Source organism: Cryptomeria japonica, chromosome 2 (assembly GCF_030272615.1).
Source record: "Cryptomeria japonica chromosome 2, Sugi_1.0, whole genome shotgun sequence".
In the NCBI taxonomy this organism is placed as follows: Eukaryota; Viridiplantae; Streptophyta; class Pinopsida; order Cupressales; family Cupressaceae; genus Cryptomeria; species Cryptomeria japonica.
The window spans coordinates 652,072,166-652,092,334 of NC_081406.1; the positions used below are offsets into that span (position 1 = coordinate 652,072,166).

The following is a 20,169-nucleotide window of genomic DNA, read 5'->3' on the forward strand; positions in this document are numbered from 1 at the left end:
TTTATGACTACGTCAAACACATAATAAATTTGCCTAATGGTCACTTCACTCTCTCTTGATCAAAGTGTGATTGCATGCTAAGATTGCAAGAAGTTCAAACAATCGACTCCAACATTCCTTTACGCTACATACGTGACTCATCTGGCTGATGTGATTGCTGGTAATCCAAGGGGCCTTACATTTACATCATTCTTTCACTTCTTTGTTGTGGCTGAAACTCGATCATCAAATATGGCAATTTTGCGATGCTGCTGCTTCGAATGGACTAAAATGAACTGAAAGTAAAAGGGAAAGGGTTTAGAAGGATTTAAATCTACTCCTAAGGGCAGTGATAACAATGAATAGTTCTTTGGTGGACAAATTCCAAATAAACCAAGCTCTACTTCGCCAAGTTTAACTACAACTCCGCAAGAACCGACGCAATCTTTTGGGGATGCTAGAGGATTTTCAAATCAAGAAAGTACATTTGAATACCCAAAACAACATAGTTCGAAAGACTATCCACAATCTAACTTAGCACGAATTTAGGAGGCTTAGACTAACTTTACACTGCAACTTACAATCAACAAGATGCAAAAAGTATGAACCATTAGACACCATCACATTCTCCATTGAAACCAAAGCACTTTACTATTTCTAATCTAAGTGAGGAAGGTGAAACCATGCAAGCTTTGAAAAAATAACTTAAGTGGACACCATCAAAGAACAATGTTTCACTGTTATTGTCTCAAATCTTATCGCAACAATTTCATACAAAGCTCCCTCCTGTTACAAATTAGGGGGGTCACCCCTTTATATAGGCCCCAGGCCATGATTACATGCAAAACCCCAATTAGGTTTTTCCCTAAAAGATTCTCCACTCAAGATGAAACAAGGTGGGAATCAACATTTAATACCCATGAAGCCCATGTACAATTAATTCCAAATAGCCAAAAATGGCATCCATTTATGCATTAAATGCACCCATTACATCAAATAGGGCCAAAATGCAATGAATGTACCCTCATGCAAAAATCGCCCATGATGCCATAAATGCACCATCATCTCCTGAACGTGGCGGCTGAATGCAGAAGGAATCTGCCATAATGTCATAAATGTGACTGTTGCATGCAAAGAGATGCTTCAGTGTGCATTGACTTGGCTGCCACTTGGCGAGAAAACCTTGGAGAGAGAAAACTTTAGGAGAGAAGAATTTGATCCATGAAGAATTTTCTTGAAGTTTCTCGAACTTTCCTTGCTCTAGAGGATGTTTTTTCATCAATTCTGCACATTTCCTATTTTTTTAGGAAAATTTCCAAATTAGGGTTCCATAGTCCAGGAGAGAGAAAACTCTGTTACGAATCCAAATCTGTATTTTTTTTGAAATTTGGATGCGATTTGATGCCCGAGAATGGATTTTTTCAAAAACATTCTCGAGGGGAAATTTCTTATTCAGCTCATCCCTGATTCCTTCATTGCCTTCAAAATTGTTTTTTTAACATTCAATTCATCCCGACGTGGAATTCATGTTGTGAAGGAATTCTCCTTTGGAAAGAAGTTTGTTCCTTACCCTTGAGGAAGGAAATTTTTCATGCCTTAGCCAATTTTTTTGAGTTTTCAATCCTGAGCATGGAATTCACTCTTCATGGTGGAATTCATCACTTCCAAGCCTTGGAAGAATTTTCAATTTTCCTAGCTGGGCATAGGATTTTGACTTTGATGGATAAAATTATTTATTTCATGTTCTCCATGGATACCTTTGTTTGGCCTCTATATTCTTCCTTAAGTGTTATCTGCACTTCAAAGAGGGAATTTTAAAGTTTTCAATGAATTCCAAGGCACTCTTACTTTGGCGCCCTTCCTTGATGCCTAGCGCAATTCTTCATAGGGCATGGAATTTTGATGTTTTCGTGAATCCTCCATGATGGTGTGAGTTCAACGCTGTTCCTAGGCTCAGGGCAAAATTTTCCTTTAAGACAAGGATTTTCATTCTTTTCATGCTATCCTTGCCCCCTTCCATTTGGTGCCCTCAACAGGATTTGGGCAGAATTTGAATATGGCCAAGGATTCCATCACTTATCCTATTTTCTATGCTCATGCCATTTTAGCGCCTATCCTTGACTTAGGGCCCAAATTTACCTTAGAGGAGGAATTCAAGAGTTTGGGCATTCTCCAAGGCACAACAACTTTAGCGCCCTCCCTTATCTTGGGGTGGATTTTTGCACTGGCCAAGGAATTCAATGATTTTGCATTCTTCCATGACCTCTTGACTTTGGTGCCTTCATGGGGAGTAGGGTGACATTTTGCTAGGAGGAAGGAATTTCACCCCTTTTATGAATTCCATGACAGAGTAATTTTGTCACCCTTTGACTTCCTAGGGCAGAATTTTGCACTAGAGAGGGAATTTCATTGAATGTTGAATTCTCCATTACTTGCTGACTTTGGTGCCTTCTTGAGTGCTTGGGCGGAAATTTGCCTTAGAGGAGGATTTTATGAGTTTTTTTGAATTCTAAGGCAACCTAAATTTAGCGCCCATTTCCATTTCATGGCGCTGTTTCACCTTGGGCATGGATTCTTGTAATTTTCAATCTCCATGCATGCTTCATTTTGGCCCTTGTCCTTGGCTTGGGGCGAATTTTTGACTTGAAGAGGGAATTCCATCCTTTATTTGCTTCTTTCGAACTTAGGTGGATTTTTGAGCTTCTTCTGGATCAGGCCATCATATATGAATTTGGGGTGATTTCCCAGACTTAGACAAATTTTGTCAGGCTTTCCACTTCATGAATGGGCTTCCAACACTTAACCATTTTCACTGATCCTGTCTGCTTTTTGACTTTCTGGAATTAGAAGTAGTCATGGATGCTTGATCTTCATCACCTTGCTAGAATGGTCCTGCCAGAAATAAACTTTCAAAAAATAGAAACTTTCAGAATGTCAGTGTTAGATTCCAAAACAGGACACAGTAATGACTTACTATAAATAGAAACTTACTAAAAATAGAAATTGCTAAAAATAGTAAGTTTGATTTTTGGCAAAATGAAGACATTCTAGGAGTCAGTAAAATCCTTAAAAAATAGGAATTTTTCTAAAAATAGAAAATTTCTCTGTTTTCGCTCAAATTTTACTGGGAGGTTCCTTGAAGGGTCCCGATTCCATTTGTATGCTTAGTTTTCCAAAACCCTAGCAGGAACCCCTAAAATATAGGACCAAAGGCATAAACCCTAAAATTGATAAAACAAGCCCTAGACTTCACCAAATTCACTCAAACGAAAAGCAGACTTGATCAATTTAACCCCCAAACACTTGCAAAGTAGAGAAACTGACGAGACAACTACGAAAAGACCCAAAAACGAAAGCCAAAAGACCAAGAGAGCTTAAAAAGTAGGGGGTCCCCATCTGGAATGGGGCGATGTGTGAAAACATCACAACACCACATAGGTGAAGAAAGGTAACAAATTTGCCACGATCAGCCTCATAGTTAGAGCAAAGAGGGAAAATGAAAGGTCAAATGACACATCAAGCAATAGAAAGCCAAAAACTAGACACTTTGATATCTTAAGGGCAAAGAATGTCTAATTTTAGAAATTTAACACAAACATTATGAACAAAGTATTTTGAGGGAGGATTATGAGACCTCTCACATTCTAGTAAATACAATTCATTTACCAATCAAGAGGCATTTCCTTGTTATCCATCTTGTTAAGGGTAAAATAACTATTATGAATCATAATGTCGGGAGGTACATAGTTACCCATCAAGCTAGCTAGGATCTTGTGTTGTGGCACAAACTCACACTCTTCCAAGCACCTAGATGGATCAAGATCTCCTTTAACTCAACACAAGTTGGGAAGTATGTCAAGCTTGACCAATCGAATGTAGAAATGCAACTGAAAATGTTTGAGAATTAGAAGCTATTGTCATGTTTGACAAAACTGTGTTGACCAACTTTGAAACCACGGAACTAAAACTCTTAGCCTTAAGGGTTTAGGGGGTGGATTTCAAAGTGTTGGCATTTTTAGTTTTGTAGTTAACTACTGCAAACTATCTTTCCTCATCCTTTGCAAGAGATGGCGACCTTGTAGAGGGTCGAGGAGTAGATTTGGGTAATTATGAAACCAATGGATAATCCTTTGCAAGTGTTGGCATTTTTAGTTTTGTAGTTAACTACTGCAAACTATCTTTCCTCATCCTTTGCAAGAGATGGCGACCTTGTAGAGGGTCGAGGAGTAGATTTGGGTAATTATGAAACCAATGGATAATCCTTGATCTTATGATCAATGACTTAACACTTATAGTAAGTGTTCAAGAGGTTGATATTCTAAATCCTCTGAGTCTAACAAGTTTGACCAATTTGAATATCCTCTATTTCTTTGAAGTCCTTTGAAAGGTCAACCTCAATGCAAACACAACGATTAGGCCAAGTTGAGTAGATCTTTTTAGTTTCTACACAAACAACATCAACCATCGTGGAAGCAATCTGGGAAAGAAAATGTAAATAAGGCAAAGGGAGACCTGAGAATTCAACCCAAATCAAGACATGGAGAGACTTTTTGTTTATGACTAAAAAGTCATGGGCTTAAGTTTAAACACCAACATAGAAGAACGTACAAGCCATGGGCCTTGGGCGAGAACAACCTGGGTGTGATTGGACTCAATGAAATGAAAAAGAAAAAAACTTTCTATAAGGTTTTGTATGATGACAAGCCAAATCCCATGTGGGGTCCTTGATTTGTTAATCTAGTCATGAATCACACTTTCAAGGGGAACCCTTCCCACAAAATATCCAACATTAGTTAAATTCTCAAGACATTTTCAGGCTTCATCAAAGTTTGGGATTGGAAGAACAATATCGAGAGGTGGGTTAGGAGACTTTGCCTCGTGAATCACCTTTGCGACAAATTTTTAAGGTCATTAGAATAGGGGAGCCATGAGATGTCACCATCAAGTGTCCAACTCTAGCAATAATAATTATAGACGAATGAAAGATCGAGGCTATTTAAAGAAATGAGGAGATGCCCTTAAACCTAGCAAATACAAAAAGACCACAATAGATGCACTCTAGAAAGATTTTGTAAAATTATGTAATATGACATATACACACAACAAAGCCAAGAAACCTTAATATAGCCACTTCCGAAAATCATACACCCCTCACGAGTAGCTAAAAGAAAAATAACATTGAGGGTAAGGGTAACTTAGCAAGAAAAAATGGTTCTCATTTTGATTCAAATTTATAAAAGAGAAGACGTAGATATTATATCATAATATCCAATTTAGTTGAATTTGTTATTATTTTAACTTTGCGTGGATGTTTAGAGTTAGGGTTTGTTTTTAAAGTTACAAGTTTTCTTAGAAGGGAATTCCTTGCTGTAGCTTCCCAAGAGAGAAGGTGAAGCAGAAAGGTATGGACTAACATCCTATCGGATCTGAATATTCTAGAGCAGTTACATAAATTTTGGACAAGATTTCTGGTTGTTTATTTACCTTATCTAAATTTCTGGCTGTTTATTTACCATAATCTCCGAGTTTTTCGTTCTCTGTATCGCCTGGTGCGAAGCATTATTGTTAGGATTCTATAAGATCTGTTTTGTTTAGTCACTTATTTTTTGTTCCTCCATGTATTCTCCGTTGTTTCTAATATTTATGGGTTTTTGAGTGTTTTATCTTTTCCAGGGGTTTAGGGTTCTACGGTTTCTTGTGAAGCAGTTGCTTTATGTTTCTGGAGTATTTAGATCTCACTGTGTATGACTATATTTTCACGTGGTCTGATAGATTTTGTTTAATGGGCCTTATTTTAACATCTTTCATTCCCTTACAGTGAATGGATTGTTGTCTTATGTATTTGTGTTTTGGTGCAGTTAAGTCATGGTGAAGCATAACAATGTTGTGCCCAATGGGCATTTCAAGAAGCACTGGCAGCGCTACGTTAAGACCTGGTTCAACCAGCCCGCTCGCAAGGCGAGGAGACGTACTGGTAATCTCAATTTAGGGGCTTTGTTGTTCTGACTCGGGGTTTTAGGGTCTAATTAGCCGAGTTCCAGTCTAGCCCAAGGTTTTTCATTATTGGTGGCTTCTTAATGCTTTTGAAAGTTTGATTTTGCAGCTCGTCAAAAGAAGGCAGTGAAAATTTTCCCCCGACCCACGGCTGGTCCTCTCCGTCCAGTGGTACACGGACAGACACAAAGATACAACATGAAAGTTCGCGCTGGTAGGGGATTTTCGCTGGAGGAACTTAAGGTAAGATCACATCTCTCCCTCGCTCCCTCTCTCGTCTGCTATGGGATTAGATTGAAGTCGCGTTTATATGATGTGGCAGACACATTCTACAGCCACCTCCAGTTGTTTATGGTTACCAATAAGTAATGTAGATTAGATTTAGTTAGTCACAATTCATTGCCTTGTTTTTGCTTTTACTCTTTGCAATGTGCACTTGTGGCTGATTAATTGTTTGTTTAAAAAGGGCAAGTAAGGAATTTTTTGCCGAACAAATATCATATGAATTACAGTAAAACCATTTACTGGAACATATCTAACCTCAGGATTTGTCCATTTACATGATACTTTTCCAAGATTTTTGTTTTAAGATACATTTGACAGATTGCCTCGGTATCCTTCAAACTCTCCTTTGATTTTATGTTATGAAATTGCCTAATTTATGGCATTTTGATAATGCATGTAAATCACCGGCAGATGTACACTTCCCAATTGTTTGGTAACTACCCTTCAAACTCGAATTTACGGTCAAACGCAATTTTGATAAGGCATTAGGTGATTACATTTCTTTTCTAATTAGCCAATTAACTAGTCCAGGCTCAAGGGCATGCACATATATTATTAGTGAAATTTGAAGCCACCAGAAACATGGTAGCATTCCATTTACACAGCATCGGCATACTGGCAAAATTGTAAATAGAATTCGGTTACCAAGGCATGAAATAGGAAAAGGCCAGCAGAAAACTGGGAAATGAAAAGACAATGCAATATTCGCTCAAAGTAGACAAAAAACTGATATTTTTATATCACGTCAAATATATTGTATAGTTCTATAGATGGAATAATAAATAGAGTACATAAAATATGCCAATTATCAAAAACTTGTGTTTTGAATCATCCTATTTTACTTCTACCTAAAAAGAGTCTATTTTAAAAACAAGAGTCTAGTCCTAAAATGGTAGTCTGTCATCATGAAACATGGTTCACTATGGACAGTCTACTAATTTTACCCCAATCATTGTTAGGGTATAAATTGAAGGTAAAACCCTCGTTAGGGTATAAACTAAAATGAAATCTCATTAGTGTTTATTTAATTCCACAAATATCTATTAAATTCAAATCTAACAAGAAAACTTAAAATTCCTTAACTCTTAACCCTAAACTATAAATAAGTGGTCTTCCTTAAGAATGATCTGAAAAAATATAGAAATATAAAAACCTTAGAATCACTTTTTCGTAAAATATGGTAAAGGGCATGTCAAATGTGACCTATCATGATTACTCCTTACTCATTAGTCATGACTCATTACATGTCAAATGTGAGTGTTTTTAGGGTAATGCCACTATGGGTCGTTAAAACACAGTAGTTTTTAGAAGCAATAGACATTCCATCTGCTCCATGACACTGGATGTGTCTTTCATTTCAATTTGAAACATGTATCAAGTATTTCTATTAGATTTGCAGTCCAAGCTAAATTTTGCTTGAAACCCTTCACATTTGATTGCCGTGAATTCTTGGAGTGGAACAACTATCAAATAAAGCGTTATGCCTCCCAATTCTGCTTGGAAGTGATATGGTAGAGGGTATGGGTTCTGGTACCATTTTTTACAACAATTTTTTTTTCAGCAAATTGAAGAACGCACCTCCATACCGGGTGATATGTCATCCCTCAAAACCAAAAAAAATTATTGTTAATCATTATTCTGAAGATGATTAATGTAAATCTATTCATGTATCTCTATGTAACTGTATCTGAAAAAAGCTCATTCTACATATCAATATTGAAGTACACGTCTTGAACAACTTTGAATGGGATCTCTCCTTATATGTGGTTCTCTGTTAAGTTAATATGTACAACAGTGCAATCTAGTGTATATGTTATAGGGATCTGTTATCATACACATTATGACTCTGTACCAATGGTACAGTAAATTCCTATGTTAACCCAAGTTTCTAGGACAGGGATGGCAAGGGAGGGGGATGAGTTTTGGGGACAGCTATTTTTGGACTATTTTCAGTGGAGTCCATCTTAAAACAATGCGAGACACGCAATGGATTTCAAAGAATTGATATTAGCAGAATGAGCAAGACGCTCATAAATAATACAAGGATATTTGCAAGAATAGCAAGTTTCTAATAAGAAACTGCTGAGAAGATCGAAGACGATCTAACTAAAATAGAATATACACTATTGAGCATTAATACTAAAAATAACAGTATTTTAATATTCTAATACCCTCCCTTAATGCTCAATCTATTAACTACACCTATAGACCCCCTGAATTTTACAAATTTATCAGGACCAAGGGGCTTGGTGAAGATGTCTGCTGGCTTCTCCGAGGTAGGAACATACAGCAATTGGATGGATCTGTCTTCAACCAGCTGACGAATATAGTGACAATGAGTTTCCACATGCTTGGTTTTTTCATGGAAGACTGGATTCTTGGTGAGTTTGAGCACTCCCTGATTATCATAGAATAAGGGAGTAGGACCTGCCTGGGAGACATGCATATCCGCAAGTATGTGTTGAAGCCAAACTGCCTCGCAAGATGCCTTAACTGCTCCTCGATACTCTACTTCTATCAAGGAGAGAGCCACTGCCTGCTGCTTCTTACTAGTCCATGTGACAGCACCAGATCCCAAACTAAACACATACCCTGCTGTAGACTTACGGTCATCAACCGAACTTGCCCAGTCAGAATCTGTGTAACCACTGAGTATAGAATCAGAACTCCGAGTGTACAGAAGTCCATAATCAGGAGTGCCACTCACATAACGCAGCACACGCTTCGCTGCTATCCAATGATCAGCCTTGGGAGCTGTCATGAAGCGTGAAATGTAGCTCACTGCAAAACTGATGTCAGGTCTAGTGGCAGTAAGATAGATGAGGCTGCCCACTAGTTGCCTGAACAGAGATTCATCCACAACTGGTGAAGATGACTGAGCTGAAAGTTTGAGCCCGGGTTCCATAGGAGTAGAGGTAGGTTTGCAATCTTACATTCTGAACCTGTCCACAAGACTTCTGGCATACTTGGACTGAGAGAGAAAGATACTATTCTCAGTCTACCAGACTTCAACTCCTAAGCAATAATGTAGAAGTCCCAAATCTGTCATATCAAAGGTGCGGCACAAATCCTGTTTGATCCCAGTGATCAAATGTGCTGAACTGCCAGTAATGATTAAGTCATCCACATAGACAACCACAAACAGAATATCATTACTAGTATGCTTGATATACAGGTTTGCATCAGATGGACTCCGCTGAAAATCATGATCTGTCAGGTACTTATCAATTTTCATGTACCAAGCCCGAGGAGCTTGTTTCAGACCATAGAGTGCTTTGACTAGTCTACAGACCTTCGGTTCTTGACCAGCAACCTTGAATCCTGGGGGTTGCGTCATGTAGACTTCTTCCCGTAAGTCACCATTCAAAAAAGCACTCTTGACGTCCATCTGATGGACTTTCCAACTGAACTGGGCTGCCAAGGCAAGAACGAGCCGTATGGTACTCATTTTGGCTGTAGGAGCAAAAGTCTCCTCGTAGTCAATGCCTTCTTTCTATGAGAACCCACGAGCAACAAGACGAGCCTTATACTTGTCCAGGGTTCCATCAGCTTTGTATTTTACTTTGTACACCCATTTGCAGCTAATGGGCTTCTTCCCTGAAGGAAGATCAGAAAGGGCCCAAGTGTGATTCTTCTGAAGACTCTGGAACTCAGCTTCCATAGCCTGTTCCCACTCAGGTATACCTTTAGCCTCTGAGTATGTCTGAGGCTCAAAAACACTGTGTATGTTAGCCATGAGAGCAAAATTGACTGTATGCTGCTGTTTGCTCTTATTACAGGAAGTTCTACCCTCAATGAGCTCAGTATCCCTGAGATCACCAATGGTCTTGGCCCACCATTTAGGCCGGAGAGTAGAAGTGCGAACATCTGGAGGAGTTGGAAGAGGCTCAGGATCAGGAGCAGGAGGAGGATTGTTCTCTGGAGGGAACTCAGGTAGTGCATCATCGAAAATAGATTCTGCATCATCCCTCCCATTAGGCGAACCTAATGGAATAAGAACACTGTGAGGCTGATCCTCAGAACTCTGCTCAGAAGAAGGTGACTGAAAGAATCCTCTGTCTTCATCAAATACAACATCACGACTGAAGATAAGACGTTTAGTGTCTATATCGATCAGTCTGTAGGCCTTATGGTGATCACTGTATCCTGTCATCATGAGTTTCTAACTTTTGGAATCCAACTTGGAGCGCTTAGCATCTGGAATCCAAACATAGGCAACAGAGCCAAAAACCTTCAGGTGGCTGATCTTAGGCTTCCGACCAGACCAAACCTCTTATGGAGTCTTCCCCTTAACAGCCTGAGTAGGAGAACGGTTAAGTAGGTAGACAGCAGTAAACACTGCTTCAGCCCAATACTTATTCGGAACACTCCTGTGTTGTAACATAGAGCGAGCCATCTCAACAACCGTACGATTGCGACGCTTGACAACACTGTTTTGCTGAGGAGTGTAGGGTGTAGTCAACTGGCGTTTGATGCCATGGGTATCATAGAAGTTGGAGAATGCAGAAGAACAAAATTCCCCACCGTCATCTGTCCTAAGAGTAATGATACTATGTCCAGACTCTTTTTCAACAAAGGACTTAAACTTCTGAAAGATACTAAATACATCGGATTTATGTTTAAGAAAGTACACCCACATCTTTCTACTAAAATCATCTACAATAAGCAAAAAATATTTGCAACCAGTAACAGAAGATGTATTCATAGGACCACAAATATCAGCATGAAGTAATTGAAGTACCTTAGATGCGCGCCAAGACTTTCCATGTGTGAATGAAGTCCGATGCTGTTTGCTAGCTTGACAGGCGCCACATACTCCAAGATGCTGAGTCTGAATATCAGGTAACCCTGAAACAAGTCCCTCTCGAGATAGTTGAGAGAGATACTGAATGTTGAGATGTCCATATCTCTGATGCCACAAAGTGCTGAGAGGAGAAATACGAGCTGCCAAAGCCACTTTAGGAGAATCACCAGTGTCAAGAAGCCTATATAGGCCATGATCCTCTAGACCAACAGCAATAGTAAGATGAGTCTCCCGATCAATGATGGAACACTTGTGAGCACTGAACACCACATCTAGCTGAGGAGAATTCCTCATAATCTGGCTGACAGAGAGCAGATTAAGTTCCATTCCAGGAACATAGTACACATTCAGAAAAAGGAGAGTTCTGCCACCAGACTGTATCTGAACAGTGCCTCTGCCAACAACTGTATACTCCTCACCTCCGCCAAATACAACGGAATCACTGAAAGGTGAGAAGTCTGTAAACCAGTCACGCCGATGAGAAAAGTGACATGATGCACCAGAGTCGATGTACCAAGCAGAAGACCTAGCATGATCTGAAGACCTTTTAGCCATAAAGGCATAAAAGGCAGACTCTTTCTGCTCAGAATGTTCAGCAACATGCGCCTTTTGGTGTGACCCTCCCTATTTCTTTTGTTCAGAAGCGAGCCTCTGACGGCAATCTTTCTTCATATGGCCGTACTTGTGACAGTAATTGCATTGCACATTCTTCTTCTTAAATCCATCCTGTGTCTGAGAAGAGCCTTTCTGCTGAGAAGACTGAGAGGACTGAAATTTGCCTTTATCCTTGTGAAAGGATTGGGCTGTGAAGGCATTTTCCGAGGGGGCTGATGTAGTACCACTACCAAATTGTTGTTTCCAGCGATCCTGCTGTAGAAGTTTGGTGCACAATTCTGAAAACTTCAGATCAACATTAGTGGAAGTAATATTGAGGGTCTCAATGAAGTGTTCATACGATTTCGAAAGACTTTTCAGAGTGATTACTACCATGTCTTCTTCCTCCATAGTCCGACCAATAGCTTCGAGCTGATCTCGAATGTCCTTAATCCTCGTGAGGTGTTCCTGTAAGGACATACGTTCGTCCATCATAATGAAGAACAACCGATTCTTTAGAAAGAATGCTCGGCTCTTGTCAGATGTCTCATGCAATTCCTTCAGATGCTTCCAGATGTCGGAAGCTGTCTTGCCGGAAGGAATCTGCGGTAACTGATCAGCAGTCACTGAGAGTTTGAGAAGCATAACTGCCTCCCGATTGCGTTCATCAAACTTATCTTGATCTGCACCAGGGGTACCAGGACTGAGCTCTTTTCCCAAAACAAGCTGGTCAAGACGCCTATATTCAAAAATGGTCAACATACGCTGTTTCCAGATGTTGTAATTGTGGCCATTAAAGCGTTGACTGCCTTCTAACATCAGGTTGGTGAGAGAAGCCATTTGCACGTTTCCCAAAAAAAATTCTTGGCTGACCCAGAAAAATCCAAAGACAACCCACAAATTCGTGCGAAAAACCCAAAAGGAATCTGTTGTCAGAATCTGGATCCGTGGGCTCGAAAATCGAGGCACCCAGAAAAAACGGACAACTACCTAGATTGGTGTTCGAAAAACCCACCAAGAATCTGCAAGAAAAGTTGATTTTCGATAAAAACTGAAAGGTTAACACCTTAATCGAAAATTGCAGAAGGTTGTGGGCGCCATGGATTTCACAGAAAATGGCGTCGCCGAAGGTGCAGGGCGCGACGCGTTTGCAGGTCCCGTCGCGTCGCGTCGCCGAAGGTGCAGGTTGCGACGCCGAAGTCTGCGGGTCGCGACGCCGGAGATGGCGACGCCGAAGTCTGCAGGTCGCGACGCCGGAGGTTGCGAACAGGCGGAGCACCAGTCACGACAACTTTGCAGGTTGTGCGCCAACACGAACACCGCCGAACACAGGTTGCGAAAAACAAAACGCGACTGCACAAAGATTTTTAAACACTAGAAAAAATCACAGGAGCTAGACGTCTGAAAAAACCTAAACAGATTTTTAAACACCATAAAAAATTTCGAAGACGTCGGAGGTCGCGAACAGGCGGAGCACCAGTCACGACAACTCTGCAGGTTGTGCGCCAACACGAACACCGCCGAACACAGGTCGCGAAAAACAAAACGCGACTGCACAAAGATTTTTAAACACCAGAAAAAATCACAGGAGCTAGACGTCTGAAAAAACCTAAACAGATTTTTAAACACCAGAAAAAATTTCGAAAATTTCCACTAATTGGAAATTAGAATTAAAAAATTTTCGAAAAAATTTCTCCTATAGCTCTGATACCATAAAACAATGCGAGACACGCAATGGATTTCAAAGAATTGATATTAACAGAATGAGCAAGACGCTCATAAATAATACAAGGATATTTGCAAGAATAGCAAGTTTCTAATAAGAAACTGCTGAGAAGATCGAAGACGATCCAACTAAAATAGAATATACACTATTGAGCATTAATACTAAAAATAACAGTATTTTAATATTCTAAATATTGGGGACAGCTATTTTTGGACTATTTCTATTAGATTTGCAGTCCAAGCTAAATTTTGCTTGAAACCCTTCACATTTGATTGCCGTGAATTCTTGGAGTGGAACAACTATCAAATAAAGCGTTATGCCTCCCAATTCTGCTTGGAAGTGATATGGTAGAGGGTATGGGTTCTGGTACCATTTTTTACAACAATTTGTTTTTCAGCAAATTGAAGAACGCACCTCCATACCGGGTGATATGTCATCCCACAAAACAACAAAAAATTATTGTTAATCATTATTCTGAAGATGATTAATGTAAATCTATTCATGTATCTCTATGTAACTGTATCTGAAAAAAGCTCATTCTACATATCAATATTGAAGTACACGTCTTGAACAACTTTGAATGGGATCTCTCCTTATCTGTGGTTCTCTGTTAAGTTAATATGTACAACAGTGCAATCTAGTGTATATGTTATAGGGATCTGTTATCATACACATTATGACTCTGTACCAATGGTACAGTAAATTCCTATGTTAACCCAAGTTTCTAGGACAGGGATGGCAAGGGAGGGGGATGAGTTTTGGGGACAGCTATTTTTGGAGATGGCAAAGGGGATAATTATATAAACTAGCACTTGCACCAAAAGGAGGTGCAATGGGTACACCGAAAGTAAAATATAATTAACTAATATATTGGAAGGTACAAATCAAATATCAATTTTTTAACACACAACTTCATGGGTAAGTATGTCATAGAAATAACATTTTGGGTAGTTCCACTTTTGAAGTAATCAATTTCAACCCTTTATTTACAATTTTTTCCAATATGATGTTATTGTCATTTGATAGATATTTAATTAAATATTTAAAAATATATAAATTATTATACGATATATAAATAGTTTTTTTTTTTTGTATCACCTATCATATATATCTTTATTTATTTATCATAAACTATATGATTCTCATGTGTTTTGAGTTTGTATGTATTCTTTGCATCTTTAGATCTATTTTTTACTAAATACTTGTAATATGTATCTATAAACTTAACGCATTCCATGCACAAGAAAAACTTAGAAGCTTGCATCATCTACTTTAAAATCACCTGTATAATATTCAAGTAGATTCATGCTAACAAATTTAATAGTGAGGATATGAAATAAATAGTAAATTTGTAAATGTAGATACAAACATATGAATTTATATATAAATATAAAGATATATTTCTTATATATAAATATATAAGAAAACACATTTTAAATGTTCACAAAATATTATTAACAGTTGTTAAAATATAAAGATACAAACATATGAAGCATATGTTATTACATTAGAAAAATAAAAATGCAGAGCATCCAAAAGATAAGAAACCACCCAAAAAAAGAGGCATGTTTGAAGGAGAGTCTAGAGCCACCTATTCACCTGAAGGATTCTACATAGCAAATCTAAAACGCCTTGCATAGTTAATTGGAGATTATAATATAGTTTTACCTTTTTTTTGAGCATCCATCATGGGTTGAAGATGCCTACCTAAAAATTCTTGCAACGTATATTTTACTATTTGTGTATAGTATATACAAAGTCTTTTAATAATGGAATCTTGCCTAACATCCTAATAAGATTAGCTTTGGTTTGGTGATTGATGTGTTAAAATTTAATTTTTTCATTGTACTAATTTTAACACAATTTATACATTGGTTTGCTAATTTTTACTTTAAAATGTTAACTAATTTGTTTTTATTTATTATGGCAAATCATGAAATTCATTTTTAAACAATAAGATCTGATTTAGAACATTGATTCAAAAATATCTTAAACAAATTTTTACTAATAATAGATTAATTTATTTACAATGCAATACAAAAATCTTATATCTCTAATATTCTACCCTCATAATTAAGTGTATACTTCTATATATTTTCTTTAAATGGATTAATATTAATAACATAATTTAATTTTTTTATCAGCTATAAAACCATAAAAATAAATTAATTATTGATTTTTTTCATAATTAGATAAATAAATTATTTAATTTTCTTCAATTTTAAACTAAATTAACAATCTAATATTTTTGTGTAAATAATAATAATTCTTTTATTCAAGGTTGAGTATAGATCTCAACTTTAATCTTGCATCTTACAACATCTAATATTTAAACAAAATAAAAAGAAAAATATTTAAGTTATAAATTTATTTAAAACAATTAAAAAAACTGACACCTAAATCATTATGAAGGAAACAAAAACTTGCATATTGTTAATATGGACACCCAAGATTATTTGTAGAAGTACCAAAATTATTATAGCCATAGGAACTTGTCTCTGGAAAAACGTGCAACCCAAAACTCTAAAATAAACAGATGCAAAACATTCTAGTGGTCAAGTCTCCGCACATTGCCAGAATTTGAATCTTTAACTATTAACAATCGATGTTTTAATCACATTGACCCACTGCCATTTGGGAACTGACTAAGTGTGTGCCATTTGGAAACTGATGAACCATGAAATTTTCCGGCCAGCAAAAAATTCCGGCATGAGACAATTCTGGTGGGGGAGGTTTTACCACATAGAAAAGCTTATCGGCTAAAAATAGGGAAAATTTAAAATGTATATGGGAAATTTCAAATTTTCATATGATAACAATCATAATATTGATAAATTATTCATTGTATACCTTATAGATCCTTAATACATAACACTTGTGCTGAATTGAGAGTTAACATGAAAGACAAACAAATTTGTAAATGCCAAAACTCAATTGCTTTCATAATTCATTATATTCATACAATATTTAAAAAGTGTATTGAGTTTCAACAAAATGCGCAAAAGGTGGCAAGTTTCACGTCCTTTTTCCTCCTTTTTGACTGCAATATCTTTGGACCCAAGTTGTCAGTTTTGGTATGGGGATGAGTATGGGTACAGGGTTTTGGTATGCCGATTAATTTTTTTTTCCTCGAATATGGTACGATTGTAATATATTCAAAATATTTTAAAAGTATATACATTTGATATATCATATGATATTTCATTTTATAATAATAATGACATTTGGATCTTTAGTAGTATGATACTTATCATTGATTAATGATAGTCATACAAATAATTGTCTAAGTTGTCAATTTTGGTCTCCACTCAAAGTATGGCAAATTTTTTTGCCCCGATATGATGCAATTATATGTGCGTGTGCAAAATATTTAAATAGAAAATTGCAAATACATTTGATATATCATATTATATTATATTTTATAGTAATAATTACATTTGAATCTTTAATAGTATGATACTTGATCATTGATCAATGCTGTTATGACAGTCATAAATATAATTGTCTAAGTTGTTAGTTTTGGTCTCCATTTCAAGTATTACAAAATTGCAAATACATTTGATATATCACCTGATATTGTATTTTATAATAATAATGACATTTGAATTTTTAATAGTATGATACTTGATCATCGGTCAATGATATTATGACATTCATAAAGATAATTGTCTAAGTTGCTAGTTTTGGTCTCCATGTTGAGACACCCTCATTGTAATCAAGTTTTTCATGTGACAAGAAATCCCAATAACTAGTTAGGGTTAGGGGTTGAGGGGCAGCAGTCCTCATGGGAGTCGAGGGGCAATGCCCTCACCATCAAGCCCAAGTAAAGGTCTGTGAAACCACACAAACCTTCATGGTGCAATGCCATTTTCATAGTTTTATCCTTTTTTTAAAGCGTTGGGGTCTCTTTATAAAATGTTACTATTTTATGGGGATGTCTGGTCTTACTTGGGATGATCGGGCGGTGTCATAGACTTCTCTGCTTGTCTTGGGGATAGTAGGTCATCCCCTTTAATTTTGGGCTGTCCCCAAGTTTTTGAGACTTCTCCAAATTTTTGCAACGTGACTTCCATTTTTTCCCATTTTGGGGATGGCTTAGTGACGTCCCCTAGGTGTCTTTGCAACGTGCCTTCCATTTTTGCCCATCTTCAGAATGTTTTGAAGATGGGCACGACTGGGCGATGCCATAGACGTCCCTGCTTGTCTTGGGGCTTGGTAGGTCATCCCCCTTTAATTTTCCAGGATGTCCCCAATTTTCCAGGACTTTGCCAAGTTTTTGGTATGCCCCTTTCATTTTTTCCCAATTTGGGAATGGCTTGGGGATGTCTCCTAGGTGTCCCCACATCCTTGGAATATTCCGAAGACGAGGATGCACCAAAAAATGTAGGGACGTGTCCCTTGTCAAGGTATGTAGCTCATCTCAAAAAGGTTGTCAATCTCAATTTTGCTATAGTGTTAGAATGGCTTGGGGATGTCTCCTAGGTGTCCCCACATCCTTGGAATATTCCGAAGACGAGGATGCACCAAAAAATGTAGGGACGTGTCCCTTGTCAAGGTATGTAGCTCATCTCAAAAAGGTTGTCAATCTCAATTTTGCTATAGTGTTAGACATGGCAGCAAAATATTTTAATGGGCAAAAATCAGCAAACCAAGAGTACAAGAATTTTTTCAAAAAATCGGGAAAAAAAAGCTATAAAAAAATTGGATTATCAAAAATATATATAAAAAAAGAAAAAAATTAAAAACCCTACTATTTTTTAGTTTATAGGTATTTTGAAAGCATAGAGATGCAGAGAATAAAAATGAGAGTAGGGATCTAGGGTGGAACCACCTAGCATGTTCGAGGGGCAATGCTTCCAACAGGATTAAGGGGCGGTCTCCCTTCTGGAGGGGTCTGGGGGCAATGCCCCCAACGGGGCCCAAGGGTAATTATAAGACAGTCCAAGGAATGTGTTATGAATCACTGTTATACCTAGCTTAGCCTTTTCTTTACTCTTGAAAATGTTCACTTTCTTGTTCCTGATCAACCTTATGTCTTCGAGGTTTATGAAGAATGCATTTTACTTTTGACTTGTTTTGTGCTATCTGACAATTTTACCTTACAAGTTACAAGAATACAATTTATCAGATGTACATTTTTATTCTTACAGTTTTCACGTGAAAATCACTCATTTCTGGCAGAGAAGATTTTTGAATAATTCAGCATCACAATCATTAAATGATAGGACCAAGAAGTGCATTTAATTTGCAAAAGGTTTTCTGTATTCGGCAAAATAGGCAAATTTCAGATTCCTATACAAATCCCATAGTTTTAAGTTTCTTGAGGAGTCGCCTATGATTTATGGGAATTTAGAAGACTATGGACAGTTTGAGTTACAATAGTTATGATTTCTGGTGTAATGTTATTTAGTTTTATACTAAAATAGGCTCTTTAAATGTGTTTTTGTTTATACGTATGTTCTCAAGTAACGAATTATTCTTTTAGTTGTTTCGATTGGGATTTTTTCAGGCCTCTTGTGAATGTCCAAAAATGTGTAGTTTGGTGGTTCTCCACAAATTCAGTGTAGTTAGCCTTGCAATCGTCGTCGTTATTTCAAAACATCATATCATATCTTTTTATTTAAAGTTTTTTAGGCCTTACTCCTTTTAATAAATGTTATGTTGCTGATCCAAAGACTATCTATAAGAAATTTAGACCAATTCTACTACACTAAAATTTCAGTGTCTTGTAATGAGAACTAGAAAAACTAACTGTTGTTTGTGTTGACTTTGGAATGTCCATGCAGTCAGCTGGAATTCCCAAGAAGTTAGCTCCAACTATTGGTATTGCAGTGGACCACCGTCGCAGAAATCGTTCACTTGAGGGTCTTCAAGCTAATGTTCAGCGATTGAAGACATACAAGGCGAAGTTAGTTGTCTTCCCAAGAAGTGCTCGCAAGTTTAAGGTAAGTTCATTTCTTTGGATGTTATTTTGATTGGTAAAAGTATTTTTATGCATTTGTGCGGTTGGAATGAGTTTGGCAAGTTAATGTGCAGGTTGGTGATTCTAGTCCTGAGGAGCTGGCCAGTGCGACCCAAGTACAGGGTACTTATTTGCCAATCCATCAAGAAAAACCATCTGCTGAACTTGTAATGGTTACTGATGAAATGAAATCCTTCAAAGCATATTCCAAGCTGCGTGTGGAAAGGATGAACAAACGAATGGCTGGAACTCGTTTGAAGAGGGCCGCTGAGGCAGAGAAGGATGAGAAAAAATGATTTAATGGAGTGATGGGTTGAAGAGAACATGATTAGCAAAGCGGACATTTTAGTTATTAATTAGCAAAACATTCATTAGAATTGTGTTGCATTCAATTTTGTGATATTTTGATGCATCCATTAGATGCATATACTCTGATGCAGTCACCAATCAGAATCAAGAATTTTGATAATGTTTGAATTTGTCGAACTTTCAGGATTTACAAATAACCAATTTAAGCTTTCTTCAATTGGCTGTTATAATTTCTTTATACGTGAATAGTCATATCGTTGTACGTGAATAGCCATGATTAACTAAGCGGACATTTTAGTTATTGATTAGCAAAACATTCATTAGAATCGGGTTGTATTGAATTTTGTGATATTTTGATCTTCCTCATTTATTATTTGTAGTGTTTGTGCACTGTAGATAATGTCTGACAGGAAATTTGGGCACTTTGTGAAAAAGTTTGGACACCAATGATTCATATCCTTACAGGGATCAGAATAATCTCCTCTGTATCTCCATTCATCAGGAGCTTGATGGTGT

The 20,169-nt window shown here is 37.3% G+C and overlaps 1 protein-coding gene across 3 annotated transcripts; it reads left to right on the plus strand.

The window, feature by feature from the left end:
* Window positions 1-5,226: 5,226 nt before the first annotated feature.
* On the plus strand, window positions 5,227-19,870 carry LOC131038389 (large ribosomal subunit protein eL13z). 3 transcript variants are annotated; one of them, XM_057970808.2, is made up of 6 exons: window positions 5,496-5,528; window positions 5,653-5,721; window positions 5,838-5,953; window positions 6,083-6,216; window positions 19,169-19,327; window positions 19,419-19,870. In XM_057970808.2, exons 3-6 carry the CDS (start codon window positions 5,845-5,847, stop codon window positions 19,638-19,640), a joined length of 624 nt encoding a protein of 207 aa, XP_057826791.2. In that variant the 5' UTR covers window positions 5,496-5,528; window positions 5,653-5,721; window positions 5,838-5,844; the 3' UTR covers window positions 19,641-19,870. The 3 variants fall into 3 exon arrangements, with proteins under 3 accessions (XP_057826790.2, XP_057826792.2, XP_057826791.2); XM_057970807.2 differs by lacking the exons at window positions 5,496-5,528; window positions 5,653-5,721 and adding an exon at window positions 5,227-5,381; XM_057970809.2 differs by lacking the exons at window positions 5,496-5,528; window positions 5,653-5,721 and adding an exon at window positions 5,427-5,450.
* The last annotated feature ends 299 nt before the right edge of the window (window positions 19,871-20,169 follow it).

What these genes read in the sequence shown, in the direction of transcription:
- LOC131038389 (XM_057970807.2), top strand. Translation starts at nt 5,845, where the DNA reads ATGGTGAAGCATAACAATGTTGTGCCCAATGGGCATTTCAAGAAGCAC. An exon ending in CAAGGCGAGGAGACGTACTG is followed by an intron (nt 5,954 to 6,082) that starts GTAATCTCAATT and finishes TTGATTTTGCAG; the next exon opens with CTCGTCAAAAGAAGGCAGTG. An exon ending in GAAGTGCTCGCAAGTTTAAG is followed by an intron (nt 19,328 to 19,418) that starts GTAAGTTCATTT and finishes GTTAATGTGCAG; the next exon opens with GTTGGTGATTCTAGTCCTGA.